This window comes from Argiope bruennichi, chromosome 11 (assembly GCF_947563725.1).
Source record: "Argiope bruennichi chromosome 11, qqArgBrue1.1, whole genome shotgun sequence".
NCBI classification, from domain to species: Eukaryota; Metazoa; Arthropoda; class Arachnida; order Araneae; family Araneidae; genus Argiope; species Argiope bruennichi.
The window spans coordinates 52,642,262-52,666,456 of NC_079161.1; the positions used below are offsets into that span (position 1 = coordinate 52,642,262).

The 24,195-nt window shown below is 30.7% G+C and overlaps 1 protein-coding gene across 3 annotated transcripts in view; it reads right to left on the reverse strand.

Moving 5' to 3' along the window:
- Nucleotides 1-24,195, reverse strand: part of LOC129957238 (atrial natriuretic peptide receptor 1-like) — a 1,107,058-nt gene that overhangs the window by 26,071 nt on the left and 1,056,792 nt on the right. For 2 of the 3 annotated variants that reach the window (XM_056069479.1, XM_056069480.1), the window contains exons 15-17: nt 15,335-15,503; nt 10,762-10,911; nt 960-1,055 (exon numbers count right to left, since the gene is read on the reverse strand). In XM_056069479.1, the coding sequence (XP_055925454.1) occupies nt 960-1,055; nt 10,762-10,911; nt 15,335-15,503 (415 nt within the window). The remainder of the gene's footprint in view (nt 1-959; nt 1,056-10,761; nt 10,912-15,334; nt 15,504-24,195) is intronic. The other variant, XM_056069482.1, reaches the window with a different exon arrangement.

Below are 24,195 nucleotides of genomic sequence, written 5' to 3' on the forward strand. Positions count from 1 at the left end.
AATGGCGCTAAACACGAATATATTCATGGTTCGCATATAAAGTTTACTTATTTATACGAGAACATCTCTAGAAATATATTCACACACACACATACACACATGTATAGGAGTTACTTGTTTTACTACTAAATCTACTCATTCAGCAATGGTGCAGATGACTGATGTTAAATTTATCAGAAGAGATCATGACCGGGACATAGTTGATAGTAATCTTATCTTATACTTATCATAATTTTATCATGATCTTATCTTATCATAATCTTATCAAATATTTCTACCACCACAGTGGGGGCACCTCAGAAATAAGGAGGAGGGTAACGAAGGACGCTATGATGGTTGGCTCTCACCATCTGGGTGGTTACAGAAATGGTGAGGGTTGACTACCTTCTATCAATGGCAGGACGTTCTTCCCACTGGAAGGGTTGTACCATGGCCGGTGATGTCCCTTACGGCACAACCATAATTCCCGCCAGTGTTACTAGTCACGGTGGTATAGTCATTCAGTTCTTTCCGTGTACCTCAGGGCATGTTGGAATTGATAATTTATGATTATCGAATATTTTTATAGAAAAAGCATATGATCTTAATATTAATGAAGGTGGTGAACAAATCTTAACTCTCTTTAAATAAAACTGAAACCATGCATTCTTTTAGAAGCTAAATAATTTAAGCTGCTTTACACTAGATGGCGTTGCCTATCAAATATTTATAATGTTTAGCGAAAATTGTGAATTCGTCCAATCTATTTTTGGATATAATTCTTGCATTATCTTATATGATGAAATTATCAGTCAAGGTATACAACTTTGTAACAATCATAATCGAGATATTGTACAGGGTGATGCATTTTTTTAAATTTTTTAAAAAAACAAGCCTATTTTTGTTTGGAAAAAAAGGTCGCTCATGTCCCTATACTTTAGAATTAAGAGAAGGATTTAAAGAATAGATGGGTAGCTTACCGAAATTCTGTACATTCTTTGACAACTTCTCTTCCTGAGAGTCGTTGATCATCCCCAACACCTGTCAGCCTGCATCTTTGGTGTTCTAATCGAATGCTTGAAGGATTAAGTGAAAACTCATTGTTTACATTAACATGTTTGGCTAATTATATTGAATTTAAAATGTTTGCAAAGAAAACTGTCTCTCTAAACATAAATGCAGTAAATCATTTAAATTTTCTGACCCTTACACATATCCAAAAAAATTGAATTATTAAGAATAATATATTTTTCTAATGTTAAGAAATCGAAATTTCATGTTAACTGTAAGCGGGAACAAATGACGCATAAACTTTTTTATTAATAAAATTTTAATATTTTTATTCCAAATTGCTAATTTGCTCAACATTAATTATTGAGAATCGTATGGTAGGGGTTCAATTGTACACGTGTAAAATATTTTAAGCAATGTTACAATTTGCCATGAATTTGTGATCCATTTAATGTGAATTTAGTTGTCGTAACCGATGCAGATATTTTTAAAATTTATGTGATACTTTACCGTGACTAGTATGAAAAAAGTTGAATGAAACATTTCAAAAGGGCCTAAATATAAAGCGAATTATTATTGAAATCTCGGAATTCAACTTATTTATTACAAATAACCAGAAGATTGGCTATGACGTCATTATATCTCTAGCCTTCTAATATTTTTGATCTTTACAGCTTCAAAAGTTTAAGTGCACAGCACAAGTTAAGTAGCATCAAAAATTGGGAGAATTTGCATCATAAGGGAGAATAGCAAAATCCAAGCCAATACAAGTATGCGGGCCAACTGTCATGATATGCAGTAAGCCGGAAAAATGCCACGGCTGCACTTCTAGGAAAATCTGGGATCAACGGCGTATCCTCAAGCAGTGAGGCACATGGCTTACTGGCAGAGTCACACAATGCTCTCTGCTTTATCCTGGAGGCATATCTTCTTTTTTTCAGGAGTTTGACTGAATGAAATGAGAGGCTTTTCAAAAGTCTCTGAAGGACTCTTCCACCCCTTTTGGCCAAAACGTTGGCAACCTTGTTCCCAAGAATCCCGCATTTAATTTTAGGGATTCCAATGTCAGATTAGTTTCAACAATGGAAAATACATCAACACCCACCCTATCTTATAACAGTTAGGAGTTCAGTCCGTTTTTTCTTATGAGACACCTCCAGCATTCCACTGAACAGTCTCAAGACTTTACACATTTTGTAAAAATTCTCAGTAAAATGTCAGAGACACAATGAAGAAGGCAAAGCCATAGCATATTTAGTATTAATCAGGATGCATCGCCTGCTACATTGCATCCCCCAACCTATACTAAATATCCAACCTACACTAAATAGAAATGCTTCAAATTTCCGAAGTGTTTCAAAATGTAGCTTTGAAATTTTGGAAGTTTAAAAGAACTGAAAATGGTAATAAAGATCAACTATTTCTTAATTCGCACCTTGAATTTCTTATTGCATTTTCTTATGTCTTTCAGTTTATTCGGAATTATATAAATACGCATAGCGCATATATTGTCAATTCTACTATAAGCGTAAAAAATTCAGCAATTGTTAGCAAAGCAAATGGAATGGGGGAATAGTTGGAATGAAGTGATATCAATTTCTTCACATTGGTTTTATATGCGAATCTATTTTTTTTATGTTGGGAATGACGTGAAGTTTCAAAATTAGAAATGTAGAGTGTTTAGAAAGATGTAAAATCAATTAGATGAAGAAAGTGCTTAGAAGCGTTTAATTCTTTAGATGATTCGCTGTTAAGGAGTTAATAAAGTATAATGTTTGAAAGAAAATAATTTTTTTACATTAATACTATTCAAAATGAAGTAAATTCTTCAGATTCAGAAAAGTGTTTCAGAAAAGTGTTAAATTCATAATGTTGAAACTTTGGTATAAAATAAATTTATTTAAATAATTAGATTAATGCTCGAAATGAAATAAATTTGTTCGAGTATTAAAATAAATTTTGGAATGAAGTGAAAGTTTTGCATCAGAAGTATAACGAATGTTTTTTTTAAATTTATTTATAAAGTAGCCATAAACATTAAATTATTTTATTACATTTGTATGTGGAGAATTTTTTCGGTAAAAAACGGTGAATGTTTGAAATAAAGTAAATATGTCGTGTGATAAAATTGAATATCAGGAACGAAGTAAAGTTGGTAGACTGAAGAGTTAGGTAAAAATAATAATTTGAAAAAACAATTCTGAAAGTTCCAGAGACTAAACACAAACGTTCCATTCCTTATAAAAACGGAATGCAGAAAATTTGTTTAATTAGTAATGAAGAAAATTTGTTGAATTAGTAATGAAGAAAATTTGTTGAATTAGTAATGAAGAAAATTTGTTGAATTAGTAATGAAGAAAATTTGTTGAATTAGTAATGAAGAAAATTTGTTGAATTAGTAATGAAGAAAATTTGTTGAATTAGTAATGAAGAAAATTTGTTGAATAAGTAATGAGGAAAATTTGTTGAATTAGTAATGTAGAAAGTTCTTTTAATAGTAATGAAGAAAGTTCTTTGAATAGTAATGTAGAAAATTCGTTGAATAATAATATAGAAAATTCGTTGAATAGTAATATAGAAAATTCGTTGAATAGTAATGCAGAAAATTTGTTAGTATAGTAGTACAGGGTATTTGCAATATAGTAAATCTTTTTAAAAAGTAATATTGAAGGTATGGAATAAGAAATTTACTAGATTAAAAGTCTTTGGAAAGTGAATCTATTACAATAAGAAATTGAATATAGACGTTCAGTTCTGTTTAAAAATTAGAACTTATTGTTTTCATAATATGTAGTATTTGAAACAAATTCAATTGATTACATTAATGCAAAAATATATTTAAAATAAATTTTTCAGATGAATTATTTTGAATATTTGGAGCGAAATAAATTTTCTACCTTAGAAGCGTTGGAATGAAATTTCTATATTAGATTGAAAAACTGCGCAATCTCTCACTTATTTTATAAGTTACGTATACTCTTTCAATTATTTTATAAGTTACGCATACTATTTCAGTTACAAATTACGCATACTATTTCAGTTACAAATTACGCATACTATTTCAGTTACAAATTACGCATACTATTTCAGTTACAAATTACGCATACTATTTCAGTTGCAAATTACGCATACTATTTCAGTTGCAAATTACGCATACTATTTCAGTTACAAATTACGCATACTATTTCAGTTACAAATTACGCATACTATTTCAGTTACAAATTACGCATACTATTTCAGTTACAAATTACGCATACTATTTCAGTTACAAATTACGCATACTATTTCAGTTACAAATTACGCATACCCTTTCAGTTAATTGATAAGGGTGAGAATATGTTAAATAATAGTGTTCAAGGTGTTCATAAATGGATATACAAACATTTGCAGGACTATTAAAATAAAACCTAAATAATAATAAAATAGATAATATAAAAAATAGTAAAAATTGAAATCTACGATCTCAAATTTGAAGTTATCATGTAAGAACATTATTATTTTTAAGTCATTATTTGTCTTAATTAATTTAAGTCATTAACCATTTTAAATTGGTTTACGAGAGCACGAAAACTTTTCTGCCAGCCAAGAAAAAATTGAAAATGAAAATTGTCATTTATGCTTTATTCATTGCCTACGTGATTTCGAGCTTCAAAACCCACTAACCAAAACAACATCATGTTCTCACAAAAAGGGATGCCGCATTTGGAAGCTGAATAACAAGCGTTTCCGTCGCAATAATGATAAACTAATGTCGTCCAAATGATAAACTATTTACCAATAAATTTATTATAAACATATTAATTTATATAAAATTTTTATGAAAACAATATTTTTGTAAATACAAACTGCTATTTTCTAATTTCTGAGATCATAAAACAGTTTCATATTGGATTAATCTTAGAACAGGAGCCAAATCTTTCAATGTTTCCCACTTAAGAATGAATGAAGTGATATTTCCCAATTAGGGAAAATAGAAACTACTTTTATCAAAACTGTTATTAAACACGAGTAAAGGTTTTTTCAACATATTATAAAAATTAAATTATTTAACTTCCTTCGAAAAAAATTACATTTCACGAAAATAACAGCTATGATGTCATAATTCTACGTCAACCTTTTAAAAACGCCTCTGCTGTCAAAGAAGCATACGTAATAATAAAGCAATACTGGTAAAAGCAGGTCAACCGTTTAAAAGCGCATCTGCTTTCAAAGAAGCATACGTAATAATAATGAAATGCTGGTAAAAGGAGGTAAAAATATATGCCATTAAAAGATGATGATGAAAATTGCCATTTATGCTTTATTCATTGCTTACGCGATTTCGAGCTTCAAAACTTCCTGATCAAAACAACATCATTTTCTCATATGATAATAAAACTTAAATAATAATAATAACAATTTTACAGAATTTTAACATTTATCATAACAGTTGAAAGTTTAAATTCAAACAGTTATAAGTGTTCAATTTGAGCTTCGCTATAAGTATGAATTATATCTTCTATCATCACTTATTCAACATTTCTATTATGATGCATCATAGACATGCTGAATGTAGCAAAATATTCACAACATAAGTTCAAGCTCGTTGGAAGAGAGGGAACAAGAACTCGCTATTTTTTGATATATTACTCTAGAAAAAAATTAAAGGATAAAGGAATGTTTCTTTTTCTCCTTTCAAAGTTTCATATTTCGTGTTCACTTGTATGAGAACAGCAAGATAGATAGATTTCCATTGAATGGATATCGTTCAGATTTAATAGAAATCTACAAATTTGATCTGACGTCCATGCATTTCTTACGTCTAATTTGAGTTATTTTGTTCACAGACAGACAGACAGACGGACTGGCACAGACAATATCAATAATAAGTTTTTCGAACTCAGGTAGGTCTGAAACGTGGAGATTAGTCAAAGTCATGAGTTCGAATTTTTTGACAATTACATTAGTTTCTTTTTGCATACTTATTTACTAGAAAATAAAAGTAACATTCTAATCATTCCGGATTATATAATGTAATTATTTCACCACATTCATCATTATCCGAATCATTCCAGAGCTTATGAATTATTTACTCGCAATTTAGCATTGTTAATTCATCATTAGAGGAATTAAATCCGCGTCCAACATATATCCTTGTTTAAATGCACTCTGTTCAATCTACATTGTTAAAACAACGAATGTAAACTGATACGGTATAGCGCTGCAGTTTTAGCATACCAGAAAATGCGATGATACTGAAATCGCCAAAGCTTTAAATCCACTAAAGGATTTAATGAGGCTTTTGTATCTTTCAGAGGCGTTTATCAAACAAATGTAGAAAGTACCTTATCTTAACATAGTCATTGCTTGTTTAAATATTTGTATCACACAGTCAAGCGATTAAACTGGAAATACTAAACAGCGGAAACCAACAAATCATTGAAGTTAAGATTATTGTCGAATCAAGGGGACATTTTCGTAATGAAGTATTTCTGCACTGTCCGTGAGTTCCTGTGCTCCTGTCTGCAAAAAATATAAGATTCTACTCAATAAAAGTCAGGAAACAGTTTTCTTGATCAGTCATCCATTTATTCACATCGAGCCACTCCTCAGTTTTATACAATTTCCTACAAGCAGTTCCGTATCAAGGTTACGAATATTTCTTCAAGACAGTAAAATATATTTTATTTATAAACTACTACTTTCACGAGAAACTAGCTGGGTTTCCGTGTGATCGTTAAAATAAATTTGCTCCCCTTTTCCTTGAGAGCTACTCATCGCTCACACTCTACGTGAACGTCTATTCTTCTTGACTACAAGCAAACAAATCTTTTCTGCATAACTTTCAAGACAACGGGAATATGCTGCCATCTGGGGTTAGGAAGAGGAACTAATCCCAACAATTATTTTTATAAATAAAAATGAAGGCTTTTATAAAGAATAATGAAATGATTGACTGAAACGGGATGAGAATAGGATTTTTGGCAACAAAGGCCATTTCCCACTAATGCTAAAAGAGTTCATTCAATAGATGTTAAAATACTTCACAGATTGGAGAAGGATCCGAAGATACTGCTTATTAGAAATAGCTTTTTGAATAAACGTTTTGCATGAAGAATAAGAACGAAGATCGATATTAAGTTTTGCAAAAAGAATTGACCTATGAGTTGCGTATTTTGAAAATATTGTTTTTTATCATATATTGTATGATATATGTATTCTATGAGGAGATGGGCTTGAATGGCGATACTTTAATGACAGCAAAAAATATAGAATAAGTGAAGGTACGCATGATGTAAGAATTATAAAGAAAGATGACTCAGTAATGAAATTAATTTCATAATTTCGTTGTTGAAATTTGTATAGAAGAAAAACGAAAACGATAAAAAAATGGTTAGATAAATTATAGTTATCAATTTCGAAAATATTTTATTATACACCTTTATTCATTTTAAATTCTAGAATGATTTTAAACATCGGATTTTGTTGCTGATTTTCCACTCGCTTTTTTGATGTGATATACATACAAGGACGATATATAATTTTAATAATTTCAAAAATTAATTAACATTTAATTAATTTAATCTGATTTAATTTCCCATCTGTGGCTAGCCAGTGGAATTGCCAAAACTCTAATTTCGGTATTTTATTCAGTTGGTTATCAATTTGAAATAATGAATATATAAAAAAGTTAATTAATGGAATTCTCTTTTACATATACTTGAAAGCACCATACAATAATATTAATAAAAGAGAGTTTAAATTTTTTTAAAAATTCTTGCCAATTGAAACAAAATTGAAATCATTTTTATTATCATGGGACGAATTAAAATATTCATATATCTTTTATAATTAAATAATAATTAAAATATTCATATATCTTTTATAATTAAATAATAATGAAAATATTCATAATTTTGCTCAAATATATAAATATGACAGCTAGAAAGATAATAATAAATATTTTTAACAAAAAAAAATTTAATTCACAATCACATAAGAATTTATTCATTATGAATATAAATTGCACAGAAGTGCAATAATTATTATCATAAACCTCCTGATTAAAGCATGTACATATTGTAGTTGGAAATTATATAGTCGGGGACAATGCAATGATAAGAAAATAAAAGTCGAATGCCACATAGATGAGTCACGTCATCCCCTTTCAACCACTTGCTAAAAACCAAATTCCCGTTTGGAACTTTAGAAATTATTTGCCATGTTAAAATGATCGTCGAAAAAAAAATGGTAACATCCTTAAAAAGAACAACGTGTTTTTAGTATATACGTTTTTCACCCTTTGCTTTTTCAAAAGTAATGAGAGGTAATATTACATTAATGTGAATAAGTATTTATTAGTTAATAAGTATTTATTTTAGGGCTTAGAACCCTCAATTACAATAGTAGATTTATTATAATTTCTAAAAATCAATACTAAAGTTTTCGATAATTTATGGCTTTAATAATAATCATTATCGAACAATAATGATTATTTTTAATGATAATGCGAAAACGATTAAATTGAAGCATTTCATGGTTCATTGATTTTCCTGTTAATATCATATTATATAATTTGTTGTTTTTACTTTTGGCATTTGCCAAAAAGTGCAACACTTGGCAGATAAGCCAGCTGACAAAATCACCAATTTTAAGTCCAGTTTTAGCATCTCTTGTTTCAGTGGCGCCATTTAGGACTAACAGTACGTCTTAGCTACTCATGCGACACAGCCCTTTTCACGAGGCGGACTTCATTCATGCATTTCATTCACTCAAACACAGATCGTAATTTAGACCTGAATCAGAGAACGATCACCTCTGATCCAGTATCCCCTGTGGTATTGTCCCAACTTGAAGGACTTTGTGGCTAAGACAGATTTAAACGTTCACCAGCCACAATGTACACGGAGAATCTTTGGCCAGTGGGACTCGAACTCACAACCCAAGGAATGCGAATCCTACGCCTTACCAACCAGGCTATCCCGGCCAATATATATTTCAAAAGTATATTTGAAAATACAAAAAAAAATGGTTCTTTTAGAAACTGGAAATGTCAGATTTTATAATAGAGCCATGAAGATTTCAATAACTACTCTGAGTTTAAAAAACAGATTTATTAAGATGAAGGAATTTGCAACAACCCGCAACTGAGAACTTACTAAGAAATGATAGAACTCAACTTTTATACACTTAAAAAATATTTGAAATCAATACAATTTGAATAATTAAGAAAGATCTAGAATTTTACAAAACTTAGAAAAACAAGATAACATTCTAAATTTAAAAAAAAAATCCTGTCTTTGAATAAAACACCATGGTTTGGATTTGAACTAAGGACCAACCAACAGAACTGAAATGTTCTGCCAAATGTGCTCTAAGTTGATTAGGAGAGATTTTACAACTAAATATGCCTAGAACGTCCGCTGGTGTCGTTTGGGCACCAAGCCAATTTATCAAGAAAAATAGTTGTCATTCAACAAATGATAGTTGACTAAGTAAAACAAACTTCCCAAAGGACTATCGCAATCTGTTTGATCTTGACTGCAGTGTTATTGGATTCACAGCGGAAATAAATCAATTATTCTAAAATTGTTATGTCTAAGTTTTTCGTTATAGAGCATTTGCTTTTCTGCCCATAAAAAAAATCATTCGATTTTCGAACCTTGTGCAGAGCAGATACTCTGAAACGATGGTTCGTAGAAAAGGTCTAAGCCCTGATGAAATTGCTAATTTGGTGCGAGAGCTTTCTGATAATGAATCGGATGTGGATAAGCTGTCTTGTTCTAATTTAGATTCTGATGAAGGCATAAGATTGCACGAAATTGATTGTGAAGAATCTGAAGAAGTAATTTGTTTTGTTATTGTCGGAAAAAGGGACTTACCTGGAAGCAGTTTTGACTGAAAAGAACATTCCCTCCCCGCTACCAGGGGTTTGTTTACTTCCTCCCTTTTTTTGGCGGCAAACCAACGAACGCGTTTCTGTTTTCTCTTCTAATTTGTAAATATATTTTTAATCATGTAACATATAGCTATTAAATAATCTTCTTTTTAAAGATAAGTTCCCCGTATTAATGATGTTATAATCACTAAACCTGCCACTAATTAGAAATTTGAGATTTTCAGCTGTAACCAGATGGAGACAACAACATCAATATGTAAACAAAGAGATTCCAACAAAACAATAAAGGTAAGCGGTTTTACTTGTCTATAATTTAGAGATTGTTCGTGTTGGAATAGTTACAGTTTTTTTTTTTTTTATACATAAAGGGTCATAATATACGATAATTACATGAAATATGAAAAAAAGTCTTAAAACTAAATCATACTGAAAAGTAGTCCTGCAATTATTTAGTTATTATAATTATTTGATATGTTTTATATCTTGGTGTCGAAACGATACCAGCATACGTTTAAGGGTAATCGAAATCCCGGATGTTCTAGTGATAATCCTAGAATATTATTAACAATTCAACTGCAATATTTTGATATTTATTATAAAAACAAACATTCTCACTGAATCTTTAAAATAAGATATATTTAATTATGTTTGAAAATAAAAAGATTCCAGATATCAAATTAAACTGTCAAAGTAATTATTCAATCCTTGCAAAAGCCTTAACTTGACAAGCAGAATAATTACATCAGAAATAATCAACACCATGTATTCTGATTCGATTATTTACAAAAGCGTTTATTAAAAGGTTTTCAGACTCGAATAAAAGGAGACGTTCGACTATCGATCTGAAGAACAAATGCATTAACGAATCGTTTTCAAAACAAATTTCGACTTACTTTGGCAACAGCTGGTAAAGCAAGTCTTCTGCTTTTCGCTTTTCTTCCAGGTAATCAGCAGTTCGTTCTTCTACGAGTGCTTCCAAGTTGTTGGCATATTGTTCCATTCTGGAAAGTAAATTGTCAAGAATATTCCCGCTGTCATTGTCCCTGAAATACACAAAAAAATTGTACCATGAATCAATAATTGTAGCCATTCGATTTGTCGATGTGAAATTATGAAATAATTTGCCTCTTTTGTTGGTCAGTTGATTCCCATGGAGCATATGGGGTATTTGATTTCAACTAAATTTGTCGTTTTTATACAGGGTGATTCAAAAGTTCGTTAACATAAGAAAATTCAATAATTCATGAAAAAATGTGAGTAGAGATGTAAAAATTGACACACATGATTGAAATGACATGGAGTTTTATTGGAGCAAAAAAAATGTAAAAATGTGAAGAGATGAGGAGTTTTTGTTTAACGCATTGTGGACAGACGAAACCCATTTTACACTCCGAGGTTATATCAACTTCCACAACTGTAGAATTTGGTCTACCAAAAATCCTAGAACTGTCGTGGAAATCATATTGTATAACGCTGATTGTGAGGCTACAACCAGCCATTATGATCAACCAACAAATTAATTATTTAATGGTACTGTAATGTAGTGGGAATCTAGTCCATTTTTAAAATTCCTGTATATAATAAACAGAAGATAACACACTGATGTATTAAATAACACACATATTAGATAAGATCGATAATACATAATGTTATAATATTTGTTATAACTTGGTGTTTAAAGATATTTTGACGAAGGATTTATGAATATCAAATTAAGCATAAGACATTTAACTCTTATTAAATGTCACCAATAAATTTCTGGTGAATCAGCTGGCCGCCAAAGCCAGCTAACTTGAATTAAATCAACTGCATCATTAACTTCACCTCAAAAAACATATCTGATTATTGAAACTGATCAAATATTTCTTTTAAAGCAGTGAAACAATTATAATAATTAGTTTTGCATAGAAAATTTATTACATAAAATTGAGAAGTATAATTCAAAATTAAGTGCTATATATAGCTAAATAATTTTTTTAAGTGGGACAGAATTAAAAAAATAAAATAGGAATGAATGTGCGAAATCTCAGCTAAGGTTTAGTCTTTTCAATACATTTTCACAAAGCTATATTTAGTACCATGAAGCACTAAATTTCGTACTGTGAATCACCAAATAAAATTTCCATCATAAAAGAATAAGAAAAGAGAAAAAAAACTGAATCTAAACGAAAATTCAAATCGTTTTTTGTATTCCCAGTATGTTTTCTTTAAAACTCAGCATCCAGATTTGTCAGAAATTGCAAAAATATATTTTGAAGACTAGAAACTTGATGTTTTGTTTGAAAATAGTATATTCTCAATTCTTTCTGTTAGAAATGTTGGAAATACACAATGGAATAAATTTATTTAAAAATAGTCCATTGCAAGAGAAAATATTTTGGTTTGGAACATTTTGACTTTTCAGCTGGAAGTTCCATCGGGAGTTCTATAAAGAACATGGATATTTATATTCCTCAAGGAGTCTGGAGTATTCTTGGAGTCTGGTTTGAGCGATAGTTTGAAATTCACAAGAAAGCTTTGTGGATTTGAATACTAAGTAAAAGAGAAATCGAATTCTTACTCGAAATTTATGTAATCTGGATATTATTATAGATTCAGCGATTCACGCCTTTACAATTGTCTGCGTCGTATCATTTTCTTTTACAGTTTGTGATCGGTTTTTGTTTAACAATTTCAGATACAAGCATCAGTATAAAGATTTTTTTTTTTATATCAGCCAAATTCATTCATTCATATTAACAAAAATCTCCTAAAAATGATTTAAAAAAGTCTTTATATTTCATCATTTACGAGATATTTATAGATGCCTGACCTCATTTGGACTTTTCATGAATAAAAATTTGGACTTTTCATGAAAAAAACACGAATAGACAAAATAAGAATAGAATTGGAAATAAATATAATTTCGTTTGAGTAAATGTTCTATGAAATGAAATAAAACATATTAGGGATTTAGGGTGATATATCGACGCTAAAAAAAGTATTTTTATTGAAATTTATAATGCGAAATACCATATAATGAAAATACTTAAAAAATTGATTCGTTAATCTTCATATTAATTTTGAAAATTTATTATAAGACAGATAAAGCATATACAATAAGGTATTTAAAACTGTTGCAACGTCTCATGAGTCTAGTGACTGTAACATTTACTTAAAACTTTAAGGACTACAAGGCCCCAAAATCACTTTCAAAGAAATTAAATCGGGTGCCCGAGACACCTCAATATCTCTGCTAAATTCATTCAATCTTACATTAAGTGTGATTGAATATCCCGCCTGCTTTATTTCGCTGAAGACGCTCGATCAGATGTGTTTTAGAATAGAGGGATTTTCTGAGAAATTTTCCAGAATACAGGTGCATGTATTTGCTTTGTAACCACCAGGCAATTCTTCTATTTGAAATATATCCTTAAGCCCCCTTAACCCCCCTTGCTTTATTTTTTCACTCACACTGTATATCATCATGTCCATTCATCCAGTTTTATTGTATTCCTATTTTGTTATGTTATATGTATTCGTATTTTGTCATTTGTATGTTTCTTTTCAATTCATTCCTGTGTAGTTTTTTTTCTCTTTTATTAGAGGCCATTTACATCTATACCAAACCGGAGAGGTACCACATGACCTCTAGAAATGGAGGTGTGGTGTGGTGTTAAATTTTAAAAGGGAATTCTTCGTATCTTTGAAAGCGAACTCGGTTATTCCAGTGTTCCGAACTCGATTGATCTTAGATATGAGAGAGTTAAAACCGCTTTGCATATTCCATTTTGTTAATTTGAAGAGAGTACTTGAATTCAGGGTTCTTAACCTCCAGACATAACAGTGAATAGGATAATGGCATGGCATTGAGATTACTTAGTGAATGGTTATGCAAGATAAATGGAGGATTGACTTATTAGATAACAATTAACTAATAAGTTGGGAAAAAATGCAAAAAGAAGAGAAGAAAAATCAAATTAACGTAAATGAATTTCGGCAAATTCCGTCCAGTTTGCTTTTGCGTAATAAAACATTTTATTGCATCAATTTGAGTGATAAATCTTTAATCTTTAAAAGGCATTATATAGAAACCAAACTGATATTACTGAAATGTTTCTTATGTGAATATTAAATTAGTATAAAAGAAATTTGCAATAATATGCTTTAAAATCTTTAAATATTCGATCAATTTTAGAATAAACTGTTTAATAAAGAACATCTGTCATCGAAGAAGTGACCAAATGCCAATTTCGGTAGTTTCAAAATCCGAAAATATTTCCTGCACAGCATTTTGCACAATTTTTTTTATTGATTTATTGCAGGATGCAATTTTTTTACTCAAATAATTATTAAATTTAAAACCAGCGGCAGTGGTCACCCCAAAACTTTCTCGTATACTCTCTAATAAAAGTGATATACCAGAGAACGCTTTGCATAGCACTGGCATAGAATGGTACGTAATATTAAGCTTTAGTGTGAATTTAGGATTTTTACAGAATCTATCCTGTCATCCTTGGCGAGTTATTTGGCGATTATTATCTGGTATACGGTTAATAGTATCCAAAAATCGAATTTTTATTTTAGACGCGTTTTTCCTAACCGATTGAAATAAAAATGTGACACAAAAATACACTTGTAGTCACAAAATCGCATACTAAATTCGATATATTTAAATCCTAATCGATTTTTATAGGTTTCTAAATCACAGACCGACAGACGGCCAATTCTTTGTTCGATTCAGCTCAAAATTTGATAGGTGTCTTGACTATAAATGTTAAATCTGTATATCGAGTTTTATATACATATCTTTTCGTTTTGTAGTTACCATGTTAAAATATATCCGAACAGCCGATTTGAATAGCTTCCCCTGAGCGGATTTTGCTCAAAATTATATAGAAATCTTAATATTTGGCAAGAAGATTATATACCAAATTTCATCCGTTTAGATGAAAACGTGTCTTATTTCGTTTTTTATTTATTTTTATTACATACAAAAAAACGTATATTTTCCAAAAAATGTGTCTTTTTTTTCGATCTCGATGACTCTAAAACGTAGCGATTCAACAAACTCTCTCGAGTTTGAATTTTTTCACAATTACTGTACTTTCTCTTAACTACGAATACGAAATTCTCTATACTACGAATACGAAAAAGTATAAAAAAGAATTAGAAACAAATTCTGGAATGTTTTAAATATTTATTAAGTATCACTGAGATTTTTATTGAATAGGAACTTCCAGCGTGAAAAATCGATTGCGATTTAACAGGATTTTATTAAAAAAACCTCACGCGGAAATATACTTAACAACACTTCAAAGCAGAAAGGTATCCACTTTCTAACAATCTCTCAGATAAACGCCTTATTATCGCCTAAGAATTCCGTTAATTGCTTTCGTATTAAACTTAAAGAAGAAATGGGCTCTAATTAGGAGTAATTTTGGAGTGTTAGCACCGAAAAATGTTACTGTAATTCGGATTAATTACTTGTTCAACCTCCGGATGATGGACTTGAGGGCTTGGAAGTCGGGTCTTTCTGTCGGGTCTTCTGTCCAGCACTTTTTTATCATGTGAATCACCTCTTCGTCGCAGGCGTCCTTCTCCAAATGGGGCCGGAATGGGTTCTTCTGGGAGTTTTTGACATTATCCACGATTTCTGAAAGGAGTATTTAATTTTTGAGAACAATGATTGAGTCAAACGATGTATTTAAAAGAACTTTCAAAGCTTTCATAATGATTTTCAGATGTTTGTACGAATGATTTCAGTTAAATAATGATGAACTTTTTTTCAAAGTGCATGTTTTCAAGCAAATCTGTTTGTGTAGGGTATTGTAGTAAAGCATTTGGTGCAGTATTTTTAAACATGCTGCATAATAATTGCATTTTCAACTACCTGCTGATAGATGAACTTTAACTAATTCAGTTTTACATAGCATACGAAGGAAAGATTGCTACATATTGTGAAATTATGTAACATTTAAAAAATGATGGAATACTTTAAATTTTGCAAATGGATCCAATAATGGGAATTCATATTCTTATATATCTTGCAAATGCGTTCATTACATCATTTTGGAATTTATTGCCAATTTATTGGATTTGTATCTAATAAGAAAAATAAAGAACGAGATTGAACAAGGAACTTATTTGGCTATTATTTAACACATTGCATACCGCATAGAAATTTCAGAAGACCCGCTCCTATGGTCAGTGTGGTCAGAATGGGGCTTACGACATACGTCGGGGCCGTAAGTTTTGGAGCAAACAAATTTGCTCTTTAATAGCTACAGATCATAATACATTTTAGGAAACGAAACTAAAACTTGAAAACAAGAAAACTCATGAGAGGTCTTTAACAGATGATGCTCGAAACACTAGAAAACGCATGAGTGGTAAGTAAAGTTTTAAGTTGGGATCCGTTGTGCAATTTTTAAAGAATAGCAAAGGCCGTGATTCGACAATTCGCTAATTTGAAGTATATTTAAATTGGATGGCATCTGTTAGGAATTGAATTGCACAGCTTAAAGTATGATTAAAAGACTCGATACTACAAATTACGCAAGCTGAAGTAATCGAATCTTTAACATATGGTGCTTGAAACACGAGAAAACTCGTGAGTGGTACGCAGTGCGCTAATTTGGAATGTACTGGGAATAAAGGCTATGAAGAAGAATAGAGGTCATGTTTCTACAAATCGTTAATTTTATGTATCTTTAAATTAGATGGCATCTGAAAGGAATCGAATTGCGCATCTTATAAAAATAATAAAAGACAACGATACTACAAGCCAAGTAAGATGAAAAATAATTAGATTTTGGAAAACAAGAACAATTAATTTTCTCACATAACTTTGATTTTTATTGCAAGCTACTTTATCCATTGTCCTATAATTTGTAATATTTGTATTCAGAATGTAATATGTTTCAATGAACTAATAATTTCATTTATTCTATAGGAGTCTCAGTTAGGGTACTTAACATTTTAAGAGGAAAAAAAAATGTAAATGTCAAATATCAGAAAAATAAAATCAAGCTTATTTTAAATTCTGTAAGTTTTATTTACTTTTATTTTCAATACATTTAACTTACACGTATCCTTCATTCCGAAATTCTTTATCCTACATGTAGCTGGGTGTGTGTATTTAAGCTAAGGAAAGATACTTTCTTGTCTTTTTCTTATCTATTTTTGCACACACACACACATATATATAACAACACACATGAACGATGATCACACATATACAAGGAAACACATAATATATACATTTAAAATAGATATTGCCGCTAACAAAGAGCGAACGAATGATTCTTTTTGCCGCTAACAAAGAGCGAACGAATGATTCTTTTTGCCGCTAACAAAGAGCGAACGAATGATTCTTTTTGCCGCTAACAAAAGAGCGAGCGGTGCCTGCTTGCACCAGTTTCACACCAACTCTCAGGGTCAAGTGTTTACAAAAAGAGCTTAAGTGCGCCCCCCCCCATTCCAAACATACATATGGTTTAGTGCATACTGCGCCATCTATGTTTAGTATTAATCTTTACTGTATGAATAAATATACAAAGAATAAAAAAATACTAATAAAATAATTAAATAAAAACAAAATATTATAAATAATAAAATCAAATAAACACTACATGCATAGTATTTTATAAAAGAGCGCTCTTTGAGTTCTAATAAATGTGTTAATTTATATTTAAATAAACATTATAAAAATGTCTAGAACTACTCAACAAATAAGCACATTTTTTGACATGGAATATCCTGATGTTTTTCACGAAATCATATCTACATATCTCAGAGACATCACATCTTTTATTGATAAAACCTATTCAATAAACAGTTTCTATTGAGTAGTTTCTCCAGTCTCTGAAAGGTCACGTCGACTGGCGCTCTCGAAAGATATTCTTAGAACGTCTAAGAAAAGCACTTGGTCCTTCAGCACTGACAATAGCATAGCACAATGCTGGCTAATAGAAAGGCCATTTCTCTTCTCAATGGCAGATTCCCTTTAATACCATTGATTGACTTGATTGGTTTATTTGATATTAGCACCGCCCATTGAGTCGGAGGAGGGATAGACATAGAGTCAATCAGGCAAGACACAAAGCAAGCCAGTAAGAACTTTTTATCCCTGCTGACATTCACGATAAAAAGAATAACAAAAAAATGCCTTTTTTCATCAGACATTTATTTAATTATTTTATAAATCTTCTGCTAAGACAAAATACAGTTACTATGCTCAAGATAGGGAAAATTTTATAATAGTGTTAATTTTTAACCCTTAACTGGTGAGGTGCGGTCTGATCCAATGGACTGACTCTGTAGCTTCCCATTTCATGAGCGGCACTATACATGCACTTTTTCAGCCGGTTTCAGCAAATGCGTTTTTAAATATTTCAGCTTAGCGCGACGTCTGTGAGACCGCACCTCCCTTTTAGTGTTCCGGTTTTATACAACGCTTAACAGATGGATCTAAAACTTGTAGCTCGAAACATCCAACCTACTAATCCTCGTTATGAAGCAGAACCCCAGAGATTTTTAAATGAAGCGTAAAGCGATTTTAGTGATGAGGATAATTGTACAGAATTTTTTTTTTCGATGAAATTTCTCATTAGGCTGATTTTACTTAAATACTATTTTTCGAATGCCTAAGACTTCAAAAAAAATTAAAATAGTAGTGTTAATTTTTTTTTGTAGATGTTATAATATAATCCAAGACACCCTCTAAAACATGTTTTAATTTTTTAAATAGATTCAGAATCAAAATTAATGCCTTTTTCCGAATATTTTTCATGTTTCAATATAAAAAAGGTAGTTTATAAATATTCGTTGGGGAAAACCCATAGCAAGTTTTATATAGAATATTGGGAAGCTACCAAGAAAAAAATAATGGTAGAAAAATCTGCATTTAAAAAAAAAGACTTAGATATTTCAAAAACTTTCAAAATGCTTAAAGAATTGGAAATAATTCACAATTCTTTGTGAGGAACAGTTATAGAGTACTATTCTACATAAAATAGAATATAAATATAATTCCAAACATTAAAAGTTTTTTTTTAAATGCAAAGATGGTATCGTACCCGTTTAAAATACAGACACCGATAAATGAAAAATTTTTCATTGTGCCTTATCCAACACTTATACTTTTCGCACATAAATACAAACCGAAGCAGACATTTTCTACATAATTGAGTCATTTAGCGCCAAACCTATTATGGAGTACTGGAAAAGTATCATATAGATGCTTTCACCATTTAAATCAACTCAAAACAAAAATTCAAGATATTACAAAGCTTTCAGAAAAATCTCTTAATGAGGGAATGTTTCTATTATCGGTTATACTCACTTTCCATTCCTTCTTTCCAATTACCATAAAAGAAAAAGACGAAAAATGAAAAAAAAAATCACTTCGGTCTTCTAAAATAGTAATTTTCTGATGGAAGCCGCTAAGGTTCTGATGGAAGATAGAGTTACCGGAAATGTCGTTAAGGATGCAGCAGCAGATACAGCAGCAGACATTTATTCCTTCACAGAGCTAGGTGACTGTTGCTTTCAGACACACTTAAGGGATTCATTCTTCTTATGGCTCCCTATTTGTGGAAGTCGGGAAGACGAAGAATTGAGTAAAGAAAAGATTTCTTCTCGCGAATCTATCAAAATATCAATCTATGTGTGGACAACGGATTACAAGATGTGCGGTGATGTAAATGAATTATCAGTAATATATTCAGCAATCTTGTGAATGATGGATCTATGTAATTTGGGTAAATTATTTCATTGTTATTAATTGTTTGAGCACGTGTAATTGAGTTAGAGTGAGCAAATCAGACTAATATATCAAAGTATAATTTTACTTGAAATCCCGAAACTACATTAAAATATCTGGTCCGAGCCTCTTTTAGTGTCTCATGACAAGAAGATTGGACATTAAATAAATATTATTAAACGAATACACTGTGTTAAAAAAAGTAGAAGGACACTAGATTTTTTATATTTTTACTGTAATTATTTTTATAAGAATTATTTTTTAGATCATTCACCGAAAAAATATGAGTGGCATTACCGTGATATTCAAAAATAAAATATAAATGACAACAAAAATGGTTTCTTTCAATTGAAACCATGTAAAAAAAGTAGAAGGATAGTTATCTATACTTACAAATAAAGCTCAATGTGTGTGTGTGCGTGTTGGCGCTCTACAGGCCAGGTCATTTGACATACAGCTACCAAATTTGGTACATGTATACCTTAAAGGTCGGGAATGTGCACCTGGGGTCCCTTTTTTTGAATTTTTGATTAGAAGTTTAATTATTAATCAAAAACTAACTTTCCCGCCAAAAAAATCTTCCATTTTCCCCACCGCCAAATGAGTAAGGCTTTAGTTTTTTCCCAACAGTAATGAGGCTAGGGTTAACATTTTTCGGCCGATTATTTCAAGCGATTCTGTTTATTTTCTTAATGTTTGATGCATTTAAAATGAAACATTGTTAATGAATCCATCTTTCAGATTCATTCTGAAGTACTTTTGAATTAAAATAACACTGAATAAAGGAAATTAAAAATGTCTAATCTGCATAGCGTTACCCCAAGGGCGTAGAAAAATTCAAGCATTTGCGTTACCGTAACTGGTGTTGAAAACTCACGCATGCGCATTGTGTTCTGATTGTTGACATGACAACCATTATCAATGGATGATTTAAATTATTTTTAGGTTAGTTAAATGCTTTTGTAATTAAACTGTATTTATGTTAGTTATGTATTTTTTGTCTATGCTTATAGTTTTAAGCTCATCGTTTTTTAAGTAGCTTTTTTAAACCTGTTTTCGACCGATTATTTTAAACGATTCATTTTATTTTCTTAGTATTTGATGCATTTAAAATGAAAAAATGTTAATGAATCGATCTGTTCATGATGAATCTGAGAAAATTTTGTTGACAAATTCTTTGATATTACATAAATTAAGAAAGATATTCTTTAGTGCCCATAAAGTTTAAACGCTCAGTGACTCTGTTATCAGTAATCATGTTATAAAAAATGCTTTGTTTGAGTAAAAAAATATTATTATATTCATTGCAGATTCATTCTTTCCACTTTAATTTAAAGCATAAATTCTACGAGAGGAAACAGAAAATGAGAGATATACATATCACGTTATGACTGAAGGCCTTTATAATATTATGAGTGAATTATACGACTATCAAAATTTGAAGTTTTAAAATATTTTGATGAAGAATCTATAAAGTTGGAATTGCGTAAAATATTTAATTATTAAAATTTAAATGAACATTAAGATTGGCGAATCGGCTGGTCGCGAAAGGCGGCTAGTAAAAAGAATAAAATACAAGCGGTTTTTGTAAGGAATACTCTTTTCATTAGCTTTTATGACTTCGAACACTGTTTGGAAGTGAATCATACAAAGATAGGATTTCTGTTCCACAAAAATTATCTCAGGAGGTATTTAATGCCACTCGAAGCTCAGAGAGCGATTCAAACTGCTTCCCACCAGCGCATACTCGATAAACATGCATTTCCCAGATATTTTCCATTATATTCAGATTGGGGCTTTTAGCTGGCCATGGTAAAAGCCTTGACTTTATTTGCAGCGAATTAAATTTTAACTCCATTGGCGGTGTGGATTGAAACTACATCTTGTTGAAACATACACTCTTCTCTTCCTAATTCGGAGCCATAAGGAAGAACATTATTGTAGTCAGTATGCTTCTACCTAACATTGAAAAAGACGAAACTTGCTCTTTCTGCTAACAAACTATCCAGATCATCAAACTTCCTCCTAGTTGAATAATATTGTTCTGCATGCTTCAGACAATGCCAGCAATATTGACAACCGTCTGGACACTTTTTTTCATATGAAAATATGACAGAAATTCATCCTTTTGTCCATGGCATGATGCCTCCATTTTTTCCTATCTTTTGGACCTTTGGATGTAGTTGTATACTGTTTTCTTGGACACATGAATAAGCCTTGCTTGATTTCTAGCTATTGCAACACTTCCAGTACTCTCTTTAAGATCATGAGCAAGTTTTCTTTCATCACGAACTTTTTAGACATATCAGGGTTTTTTCTTATTCCGTTTTTGTTTGCATTTTTAACAAAGTTAGAAATTGTATTGAGCTGACGTGCAGTATACGAGCAATCTCTATACATACCTTATTTTCTTTTAACGTATCAGGGGGAATTTTTTTTATCAATTCTATTTAATTTCTTCAAACATTAAGACAAATATATCTAAATCTAATTACAATATTATTTTGAGGAAATAATTGAAATGTGCTTTTTTTAAATTTTGGCCTTTGAAATATTTATTTTATTAAACGATATATCTTATAATTATATTTTAGTTGAGTATAAACATATATTTTTGTGAGAAAACAATAAAAAGAAAATTTCATGTTTCTGTCGATTTTTGCTTATTTCAAAGTCCACTGTCCCTTTAAACAATATGGAAAGAAATAGTCAAGCACATATTCGCTATCCTGTGGATAGTAAGACTATCACTCTAACTAGTCGAAAGCCCCATTTCTATTTAATCCACATTTTCTCTGCTAAAAGCTAAACTTTTATTGAGGATAAGTTAGCTTGTCAGCGTGTTAACAATGATCCGTCTAAGTATTATTTTCCCCCTATTGAACTGCAGAATTCTAGTGCTGTCTTTTATTCTTCCCATCGTTTTTATCCAACTGTCACCGAACATAAACAATATACCAATTCGTTCTTTTGAAAGAGCTTTCTTAGTGAAAGCCGCATGAAACCTCTGTAAACATCTGCCAGCAGATCTAAGAAAGTCTTCACTAAAGTAGATGCTTTTTTTTCTAGTATAAAAATATAAAAAAATTAGATTTTAAGATTTTGATAAATTTGATAAGATTTCGATGATAAAATAAAACTCCACACTTTCTCGAGTGATAAAAATATTCGGGAAATAGTATCAACCTGTGAATACCATAATTCAAAAGAACAAAGAATTAAATAGAATAAATTTGGAATGTTGATTTTACACCTAAAATGTTACTTCATATCAAATTTTGGACAAAATCCACTAAAAACCGGACTGTCTGTTCTATTTTAACCTCTTCATCATCCGTAATAGGTATAGATCGTTCAAGTGAAACATCTACAGAGCGGCCGTAACGTTTTAAGTGCTTTTCTATATTTTAAAACTTTTAAACGTTTAAAACGCTTTGTTAATGTTTACTTGTTTGAGTTTTTATTCTTTGTTTTTTCTAGCCTGTACAGAGAAAATTTATCTGTACGGAGAAAACAACAGTATACGCGGCGAAAAAAAGAGATCCTTTTGGGAGAAATTTTCGTGTACAGGAGAGGACGGCGAATGGGTTAATGCGCATGTGAATGTAAACATGAAAACGGAAAAACGTAAACAGTTAAATGCATGTTATTTTATGAATTTTTCATTAGCACAATTTTGATTTAATCAAAAAATTTTTCGACTGTCTATTGGTCTATAAATTCGCGTGCATTTAAGCGTGATAATTTATAAACGGTACAGTAGGCAATTTAGCAGAAACCCTTTAGGAAATATGCCTATGAACATTTGAATATGTTTACTTAAATATGCAAGGAAATAATTATAAAAAATTTATTATGCGATTTTTACTTTCTTGTATATGTAGTATAGAGAAAGTATAGCAATTTACAAAATATTCGAACTCCAGATTTTGACAAATCTCTACGTTTCAGGCCTACATGAGTTCGAAAAACAGATTGTTTATAAAATGTCTATCTGTCTGTGACCAAAATAACTTAAAAACGCTTTAGGCTAGACAGTTGAAATTTGGCATACATCTTTACGCCAAATTTCCAGATTTCTATCAAAATTTGAGTAAAATCTGTTCAGAGGAAATACGTCTGTTCATATATTCGAATTTAAGATAATACGGTAATTATAAAACGAAGAGAGCTAGATAGGTAAAGTTCGCTTAACAGATTACACATCTAAATTGTAGACATATGCAAAATGTTGAACGATATCCAACTTGCGGTTAACTATCGGTCTATGCTTTTTGAAACCTGTAAACATAATAATTTAAAAACACAGTGATTTAAACGTATCAATTTTGGTAAGAGATTTAGGGACTACAAGTGAAGTTCTGTGTGAAATTTTGGTCGGCTTGGTCTGCTGGTGTCTCAGATGAAAAAAACGTGTCGAAAAACAAAAATTCGATTTTTGGATGCTATTATCGCATGGCAGGGATTAATCACCAAATAACTCGCCAAAGATGACAGGATAGATTCAGTAAAAATGCTAAATTCACGCCAAAAAATTATATTTCATAACTATTGAACGCCAACACCATGTAAGGCAGTCTTG